This window comes from Borostomias antarcticus, assembly GCF_949987555.1.
Source record: "Borostomias antarcticus genome assembly, chromosome: 11".
NCBI classification, from domain to species: domain Eukaryota; kingdom Metazoa; phylum Chordata; class Actinopteri; order Stomiiformes; family Stomiidae; genus Borostomias; species Borostomias antarcticus.
In genome coordinates this window covers 9735784-9745904 of record NC_140244.1, presented here as the reverse complement: position 1 = coordinate 9745904, position 10121 = coordinate 9735784, and the positions used below count along the sequence as shown (strand labels likewise).

The following is a 10121-nucleotide window of genomic DNA, read 5'->3' as shown; positions in this document are numbered from 1 at the left end:
GTGTGTGTGTGTGTGTGTGTGTGTGTGTGTGTGTGTGTGTGTGTGTGTGTGTGTGTGTGTGTGTGTGTGTGTGTGAGCGTGCGTGTACGTGTGTGTGAGTGTGCGCATATGTGTGTTTGCAGGAAGCCCCCTTCTCAGAGCCCAAAACATGTTTTCACATGTGGCACATCTGCAGCTCCTTGTTTATCAGCAGATCCGTCATTCCCCTCTGCTGTGGCCCGGCTCCGCCCCACTCCCCTTTATTGACTCAACATGAAAACACTATTATTGCACCAGCAAAGGGGGTCAGAGGTAGCCGGCACATTATGTTTTTCAATGAGCAGAACAATCTGTGTGACTAGCGGTTGCTATACTTAGCCTCAGCCTTTCGAGTCCCCCTCTTAAGGTGCTACCATATGTGGCTGCTGCCCTTGTTTAAAAAAGTGTTTAAAAAGAGTAGCCTATGTTAACTCCACACAATACAGCCATCAAGTTCTCATCATTGGGCACTAACATTACCCCAGTTTTGTTCTCTATGTGCACCGGGACACAGTATGTGAGACATGTCATGTCTTCTCCACAATGTCTTCTCCTGTACATCCTGAGCAGAGGGACCTGAAGAGGTTTAAAGTCCTGTGTCCTCCTGCTGTGCACTTGTAGCTTCCTCCTCAAACACAGCCAATGGACTTACTTCTCTGTTTGGCCAAATGATGTTGGCAGGAGGCTGATCCCCAGGCAGGCAGGCGAGTTGGGACATGCCCAGATTGTTGAAATGAGGGTGTTGTGACTGAGAGATGGCACCATGGCCTCTTCCCCAGACTGAGGTAGTTCATCCAGATACAGTATGTTCACTAACACAGCAGGGGAGAATAAACTAGTGTTTTTCCTTCCTTGTCCCAGGGTAGCTACCCCACCAAGTCCCACACCATGCCTTCTGTGTGGGCTTATACCTCACTTTAAACTGTGTGCCAGTAGGAACTGGGATAATCCTGCTTTCTCCCTTGTTCTCTTTCTCTCTCTCTCTGTCATAATCTGAATCAGTTTTATTGCCAATAACATACAAGGAATTTGCTTTGGTCTGATGGTGCATAACAATAGCCTAATGCAAGGACAAAACAGGCCAGTGCAATGACATATGTGACAAATACAAGTGTATCGCTTGTATTGTGTATACAATGCAATGCATACAATACAACACATACCGAGTGTATACCTTGTATACAATACAATACAATGTGTATCACTGTCTATCACTATTGTTCTCTCTCCCTCCTATCCCCCTTTCTATGATCACACTGAAGAGGAGGTAAACAGTCAGTTCAGTCATCATGACATGGACTGTAATTGTTGTGATTTTACAGTAGCCTAGCCTACTACTGTACATGACACATCAGCGGTATTGACTGTTCTGAGATTGACTTGATTACAGATGGACAATATGAATTGTTTTCTATTAGAGGTGAAATGCACATTAAGTTGGATCATTTTTAATTCCCAAACATGATCCATCATCAGTTTTAGTAGCCTATTTTGTAGTCCCCACTTTATGGTTTCAAGGCAAACTACGCTACAGTCATCATATGAGTTACAAGGGTTAAATGTGACCGTGATGTCCATCTGTTGCTAAGGAAGTGGAGCCTGGTTGTGCAGGAAACAGGGAGAACTATTTCCTGTTATGTAGAAATGTTTTAAGGGACTAGCTTAACTCAGTCTCAATCAGAATGTCATCAGTTTATGGGATCCTGGGGATTCTGAATTTAGCTAGCTACTGTAAATATCTTACAGCTATAGCCTACTGGCCTAACTATAGCCAGTATATAATAGACCTATATGTACGCTATAGAAAATCGAATAACCCCCAAAGTAGGCTGTCACAATTTACATTTGTGTAAAATAAGTATCATATAGCCTAGGTAATATCAGTGCTGAATGGCTAGATGATTAACTGAGGGGGAACATACAAAACTTAGGACTAATGTCCTTTGGCCTCACACTTATCTCAGTTACATCCACGATCTAGCCTAGGCTACGTGGCTCCCTGCACCAATGACTGTGGTGGGAGACCTAATGAAGAGTTTCAGTTTAACTTTTTCCAGCCTAATTGTGTTTGGGTAACAGAAATCCAGTCCCGTAAATTGTTAAAATCTTAAATAGTGAATAACCGAGCAAGAATAATCATGTCCTCAGTTCAGGACTCGGGAGGAAACTCGGAGGAGGAGTAGCCTACTGCCTCTAGCGCTCTGCTGCTCCCAACTCCAGACCCTCGTGCATCAGTCGCGCCCTCAATACTTACAATGCGCGCGCCAGCCGAGGACCACCAGCGCTGAAAAGTAACTTGACACGAAAACGATATTTGAAAACACAAGTTGCTAAACTCCAAATCTATTTCTTCAATATCTTGCTTTTAGGTCTGTCGGGGTATTTTGGCTTGTCTGCCTGTATGGAGGTTCTTCTCTCTGGAGGACGTGTTTACTGGTAGATGTTGGATGTCCGCGCGCATGGTGCCCTAAAATGAACACAGGTGAGAATTGAAATAGTATTTGAAATATCTCTACACTGTGACTGTCACACTATAGTCTGTGTAATGATCCCATAATTTGTGCAATGCTGCCAGAAAATATTGCGACATAAAATGTCAAGAATCCAAAAAGATTTCTGAAATGTGTGCATGTTGAATTAGCACTGGAGATTATCCTATATCCCATGGCATGAAGGCTGCAAGTTCTCCACGCACGTTTTGAGAGATTAGTGCTGATCAACCATGAAGAGTCGTACTGTAGTGGGCTGTGTGGTCATAGTGCTGCTGGCTGTGCTATGTTGTCACACATTTGAGTTTTTTTGTCAAATTAAAATAAAATAAAATTTACCAGCCATAAAAAGAATGGACAACTTGTGGCAAATTATTGGAATAACAAACAATATGACTACTACTGAAAAGACATTAGTGTGGTATACATAGAGAAAATTGACTATTATTGATGATGAAGTTTATTCTATGACATAGCCTATTCAATCAATTCCACTGATATTCCGAGGCAGTCATGCAACCATACACTTTGATCCTTTTTGAAGAATAGGCTATACAGTAACACTAGGGCATTAGGCCAACAGAGAATCACTTGTAGACTATCCTAAGTGCAGCCTTGGCAGTTGTTTTTCTTTGGCGTGTGGTGAGGTTTTGTACAGGTACAGGTTTAGTAGTGTTTTTACTATTAGTATTCATGCCTAGTTTGTCACATCATATCCTAAATTTTCTGCCGTTTTACCTTCAAAGGAGCAACAACAGTCTGCGAGAGGGGCTTCTCTCCCGTGAATCACAGGATGTGAGTCAGGGAAATCCTTTAAGGCTGTAGTTTTTGTTCCTCTAAGCAGAGTGTGGGCTGATAATATCCTTCCCAGGTGCATTGTCCGTTTTAAGCCTTGCCGATTACAGCAGAGAGATAAACTTGAAACAACTGTGATTTTGCCTCTCTCTGTCAAATCTGAGATATGAGCCTGTGTAGAAGTAGGCTACTGTGGCATTGCTTGTTGATCTCATAGTTCTTCATGCAGCCTTTATATCTGAAGTCCATTTTCTTTTTGCTGTCTCCTATACTACTGTGTCTCTGTTTTTCCTTCTCCAGACTACAAGAAGCCTCCACTAGCTCCCAAGCCGAAGCTTATGAGCCAGTCCAAGCTTGAGCTGTCTTCCTCCTTCATGTCCAGGCCCTGTTTCTCAGCCAGAGGGCCCAAACCTCCCATTGCCCCCAAACCTCTCGTACCACAGAGCCTGGAGGAGAGGGACTCCCCGTGCTGTAACCACACCCAGGACGGGTGCAGTAATGGGAGTCTGGGGTCCTCAGAAGAGGAGCCAGAGCAGGACAACGAGCCGGAGGACTCTGTGAGTGGAGGGGAGGCGCGGCGGTCATGGGGGGAGGGCTTAGATGAGCAGGAGGGGCCAGAGGGACCTCAGTTTGACTCATACCCCCCCACCTCAGGAACCAACCTATTAGAGAATGGATCTGAGGAACAAGAGGAGGAAGTGGAGGAGAGGGAAAGGGTGGAGGAGATGACGCGAGAGGAGGAGGAGGAGGACTGGAGAGTAACAGTCAGCGCTCTGACAGAGGAGGCGGACCCAATGTACACACATGGGATCAGCGATACCGGATCCACCATTGACTCGGTGGACGCTGTGGAGATGATCGACTCGGACATAACAGACGACATGGACGCCGAGGGCTGCGACGCAGGCGAGGCCCTGGCCGACACAGACGGCCTCTCGGTGGGGGAGCTCTCGGTCACCAGCGTCGAGGAGGAGGAGGCAGCCTGCCACCCCTGTGAAACTGTGCCCGGGAGGGAGGAGGGAGGGATGGAGGAGGAGGAGAAGATTCAAAGAAAAGAGGAAGAAGCAGAAGCTGCCGACGGCACCGCAGATGCAGTAACTGAATCTCTCCCCGAGGGACCCTCGCCTAAACCTGACCGTCCTGCCAACGTTTTACAGCTGGACGTTGAAGATGATGAGAAGGATCTGGACTCTGGTGCCGAAGAGAATATGGAGATTCCACCCAACCTGTCCGATGATTTGGGGAGCCAGGAAGACAAAGCTGAAGGGAATCAGCTGTGCTCCGTGATTAACGGAGAGTCCGTGAGACGTCCACACTGCCTCCCCGAGGATGAGCGCCGAGGCGGCGGCCACGGAGCTCGGGCTTCTGAGGTCGACCCCCCCCTTCGACCCTACGAAGTCTCATCCAGAGACATCGCCGATGGAGAACAGAGCCCAGCGGACCGAAAACCTCATGGACCGTCGGCGCGCGCGGTCCCGCCGCAGGACTCTCCCTCGGTCAGTGCGGCCGTGGCGTCGCCTAGCGAGTACGCGGCCATAGGCGACGACGGCTCGCTGGGCGGGGACTCGGAGGACATGGGTCAGATCGAGTGCGTGTCGTCCGAGGATTACGTGGAGATAGGGGACGATGATGAAGGCGAAGGCGACAGCGGGGAGAGCACGAGGGGCCAACGTCGGAAAAGCGCGTCCATCGAGAGCGAGGAGCATGGGGCCGAGATCGCAGAGGCCCTGCGGAGTCCCGGTAACGGGCGACCCCGGTTCAGGCTGGTGTCTGTCACGGCGCCGGTGGACCTCGACTCCTCCTCCGCCGCCTCCTCCTTCTCGGACGGCCAACTGCTCTCCCCCGACAGCTCCGGCATGTTCAGGGACGAGGACGACCTCGAGGGGCACATTGTTCCGTACCTGGACGAGACCACGGACACGGAGCAGGACCTCAGCGACGAGCACGTCTACGAGGAGGCCGGGCTGGATTCGGAGGGGGAGAACTTCCTCCCCTTCGACAGGAAGTCCATGGTGATGAGGTCCCGCTCGCTGTCGGGGAAAGTGCCGGAGACCGTTCCCGAGGAGGCGGGCTCAGAGTTCCGGCTTCAGAAGTACTGCATGCTGGGAGGCGAGCGCACCGGACCCCTGCTGAGCAGCAGTCCCATGCTGAGCGCCGCCCGCGCCAAGAGCTCCGCCAGACCTCAGCGGTTTGTCCTGTACCCCCGCTCCTTCTCCATGGAGGGACGGGACGCACCTCTGTGCGTGTACAGGGAGGGGGGCAGGACTTTCCCGGGGGGGAGGAGCCACACGGAGAGGGGCCAGGAGGACAGCCTCTCCCTGCCCTGTGTCATAGGCTCGTCCGGGAGCTTCTCCCAGCACTCGCCCCTGCCGGCCAGCGGTCTGTCCACCCCGACGTCTGTGGTGGACATCCCCCCGCCCTTCCAGCTGGCCTACATCACCAAGAAACCCATCACCAAGAGCTCACCCTCCCTTCTCATCGAGGGAGACTCCCCCGACAGGAACAAGAAGAAGAAGTCCTCCTTCAAGCGTTTCCTGATGCTCAAGTTCAGGCGGAAGACGGAGAGCAAGCTCCTGGCGGACGTCAACCCCTCCTCCTCCTCCTTCAGGTCCTCCTCGGAGTCCGGCCGGGCCCTGGACTCAGACAGGAGGAGCGCGGGCAGCTCCCGGCCTATCAGCAAGCCCCTGTGCTCCCCGGACTCCCCGTCCACCTTCCTGTTCTACAAAGACGGGAGGAGAAAAGGAGGCTCCGTGGCCTTCGCCAGTCGCAACGTGGCCCGGGTGGAGTCGTTTGAGGAGCGCTCGCGGGCCCCCTTCACGCCCCTCCCCCTGACCAAACCTCGCTCGATATCCTTCCCCAATGTAGACACCTCCGACTACGAGAACATCCCCGTCATTAGCTCGGATTACGAGAACATCCAGATCCCGTCCAGGAGGCCGGTGAGAACGGGGACGTTTGCCGAGTTCTTCGACCACCCAAGCAGGGTGTTGTCCTCTGCCAGCGAGACGGACGGTTATGTGGACATGAGTAGCTTCCACGGCTTCGAGTGCAAAGCACAGTCTGCTGAGCAGGAAACGGAAAGGTAGACCTTAGGGGAAAACTCCAAACTAGTGCACTTGGTCTGTGTGCATGGATTATTGTGTATGTGTGTGTGTGTGGATTATTGTGTATGTGTGTGTGTGTGTGTGTGTGTGTGTGTGTGTGTGTGTGTGTGTGTGTCTGGGTCTGGGTCTGGGTCTGTGTGTGTGTGTGTGTGTGTGTGTGTGTGTGTGTGTGTGTGTGTGTGCGCGCGTGTGTGCGTGTGCATACTGTATCTATCATATTTTATTTGTGGTGAGGTCTGTGTATATGAGAGGGCCAGCCTGACACATATAGATGTGCTTTAAAGTATATTAGTGATCCCTGCTGCCACCTCTTATACAGAATACTAGGCTTTTTTATTACTGTGTGTACACTGTGTACGTTCACTGCACCCTGGGGGTAGTGGATTTATAACTGCTTATAATGGTGGGTCCCTTGCTGCCATGACACCTCAAACAGACACACACACAAACACACACGCACGCACACACAGGCATAGGCTACCCCATAGTCTTAATTAAGAATGATAGCTTCCCTGTGGATCATCATATTGTACAGAGATGCTGAGATCTCAGGAACCATGAGGGTCACACAGCTGAGATGTGTGTTTTTTCAGAGGGTAGGTCGCTGTGTTATTTTACATGCTCAGTAATTTATTAATCTTGTATAATAAACTGACTTTCCAGTCTGAGACTCAAAGGGGTACAGTATATGCTGGAAGCATCGAATCTACAGACTGCAGTGCTCCCATTTTAGTTGCTTCTCCTCTCTCTACCTCCACTGTTGTTGATGGTATTTGCTGGTATCTCCGGCGCTGGGCTGGTTGACCCTTCCCCCTGCATGGCTCCACGCTGGTGCACCCCGGTCACGCAGAGCTCCCGGGTGATTAATAGGCAGAGCATTTCGGAGTCATCCCTCTTACCTCCCAGCCAATCCCAAACAAGATGGTCCGATAGCACCTCAGTGTTCTTGTGTGTTCTGTAATCAGCGGTTGCCCTCATATCAATGCAGTTTCCTCGCAGGTTTATCACTCTGGAGGTGTGTGTGTGTGTGTGTGTGTGTGTGTGTGTGTGTGTGTGTGTGTGTGTGCGTGTGCGTGTGCGTGTTCGTGTGTGCGTGTGTGTGTGTGTGTGTGCGTGTGTGTGTGTGTGTGTGCACGGTATAAATAATATACTGTAGTTCTTTTGAATTTGTGGGTTTGGTCAAATGGCTGTAAATAAAACCAGTGCATATTCATTTCACACAGTGATATTCAGCTCTCAAAAATGAGCGTAATACTGTATTTTCAACGATTCAATTAGATGCTAGAATTAAATTAAGACGTATAAAATCTCATCAAACATTTAACACTGGAGACCTGAATTGAGAGTTTAATCTGGTGATATTGGCTGGCTCTATGTGGAGGGATTTGGCCAGAGCACAGTAGGTATCATTCTGGCTACACTGTAGGTGTTGGCTAAAGGAAGGCTTGGGGAGTGACTGTGAAGTCATTTCGAGGTCATCACTGGGGAGGAAGCGTCCTGCCTTTCAGCATCCACTTCCCTGTTTACCAGAGGGGGGGGGGGGGGTACTTACCTCCGCTGGCCTGAGCAGGTGGAAGTACAGAGGTCAGAAGGACCTCCAGTAGAGCTGGGTGCTACTGTCTGTCCGGTCTGGTTCTGCTTCGCCCTTTTAGGCGATGGAACTATGGGGTATTGTTGAGGGCAGGAACCGTCAAGAATACAGGCTGTGTGAGAGCCTAGGCCGGTAGACTACTGGATCCAGAGAAACATGGGTTGTTTTACTACAGTATTTTACAGTCTTCACAGGCTGTCCCTTTACAGTTTTAGCTGTATAAAATGTTTGCAGTGATTAGACACCAAGAAGCAGTATGATTCAGATCACTGCTCCAACTCAGTGTCACCATGAACTAATAGGCTCACCAAGAGCCCGGGGGAAGATGGCAGAGAGATGTTTCATCTGCTCCTGTAATTTGGCTCTGAAGATTCAGCCTCCGGCTGTGGTAAAATATTCCAGCAGAGAGACAGCTGGGGCTGGGATGCCCTAGTCTAGCCTGACAGCTGAAGTTTTAATGTGCTGAGAGTTAAGAAGTTGCCACAGGATAGGGACTGATTTGGAAGCCTAATATGAAAACAGATCACAAACTCTCCTGTCTGCAGAATATAGATCTAGCCGATACTCCATACCTGACACCCATAACCTAATACAGTAGCTTACAGTACATACAGTATATTTATCCACTGTAACGCTTAATTCATCTGCCAGACTTCAGTTCTGGGCAATGCAAGTTCCAATTAACGAGAAGCACAGAATCTCACACGTGTTCATGCCATGCTAATTTGTAATATACATTTCAGTGGTGCTAAATCCATTGGAGCTTGCAGGAAAACAGAAGTTACACTGTCAGAGCAATGGGATGCAAAGATGGAGCTGCTCGCCAGCCTCACTGCTCACTGTGAACTGTGCCGTCATTAGCATGTATGAGCGTTCACTCCCTACTGAGCGGCAACCATTAGCACAACCATACAGGACCCCTGTGGAAGGGACACATTCCACCATGGCTCCTTGGACAGCTGCAGGCGCTCCAGGATCACTTTCTCTGTCCCCCTTCAGCTTGTGCTCATCTCTTATCTATTCCTATTCATTTACACTCTCTCTCTCCATATGTTTGATTATTATAGCACTCTGTTAACACAGAGAAACATAAAGCCAGCCTAGACAGTTGGATGCAATTCATATGCCTCAAATACTGAAGTTTAGCCATAAAGTTTTATGTATACAGCGCTGCTCACAATAGATAAACTGAAATATTAATGCGATCCAATATTGTTTGAGTTGTTTCATGTACTGTCTCTCTCTATGCTGTTTTTATTAATGTTACATGAGGATAAGATTCCATGTTGAACTGCATAGACAGGGATGGAAAAAAACGGGATTAAAACTCAGTGTTTGAGTGCGTATATGATACTGAAATATTACTCTTGTAGCCTCATTGCTCTTCTCCTTAACAAATGGTTTTTAATTTGATTTTCTGAGAGCCTTTGCATTTTATAAGCCATTCATCAAGACCGGGGGGTTGGCAAACTGCAGTGAGCTGTAAGAAATCATTCTGTGGTTGATTGATATATCTTTGTCGTCGATCAAAAATATCCTTGGCCATTATATGTGGTAAAAGTGCTAGGGTCAGCATTTTCTATTGGTTTGTAAACTGCCATCAGCTAAGGAGAAGATTAGATGAAGATATTTATTTGACTGTTGCACTTTGAGATGAGTCTCTGCATGTTTTATGTTTGGTATATTTTAATCTGGACAACCATCCAGCTTTGTCTTTTATAGATTTGGGCAACTGCCCGTCAGATGAATTATTGTTTGATAAAAGCCCACTGTAAATGTAATTTGTTATATTAATGTTTGTGATGGTTTTACTGCAAACTCCCTCTCTCTCTCTCCCTCTCTCTCTCTCTCTCTCTCCCTCTTTCTCTCTCCTCCTCTCTCTCTCTCTCTCCCTCTCTCTCCCTCTCTCTGCCTCTCTCTTGCTCTCTCCCTCTCTCTCTCTCTCTCTCCCTCTCCCTCTCCCTCTCCCTCTCCCTCTCCCTCTCCCTCTCCCTCTCCCTCTCCCTCTCCCTCTCCCTCTCCCTCTCCCTCTCTCTTGTCCTCTCTCTCTCTTGTCCTCTCTCTCTCTCTCTCTCCCTCTCTCGCTCTCTCTCTCTCTTGTCCTCTCTCTCTCTCCCTCTCTCT

General features: G+C 49.1%; 1 protein-coding gene across 1 annotated transcript in view; it reads left to right on the top strand.

The window, feature by feature from the left end:
- Positions 1–2490: 2490 nt before the first annotated feature.
- Positions 2491–10121, top strand: part of LOC311315378 (FYVE, RhoGEF and PH domain-containing protein 5-like) — a gene marked incomplete at both ends in the record, with an annotated part of 47021 nt that continues 39390 nt past the window's right edge. Inside the window, 2 exons of the mRNA XM_084446050.1 lie at positions 2491–2500; positions 3603–6384. Of these exons, the coding sequence (XP_084302176.1) occupies positions 2491–2500; positions 3603–6384 (2792 nt within the window). The remainder of the gene's footprint in view (positions 2501–3602; positions 6385–10121) is intronic.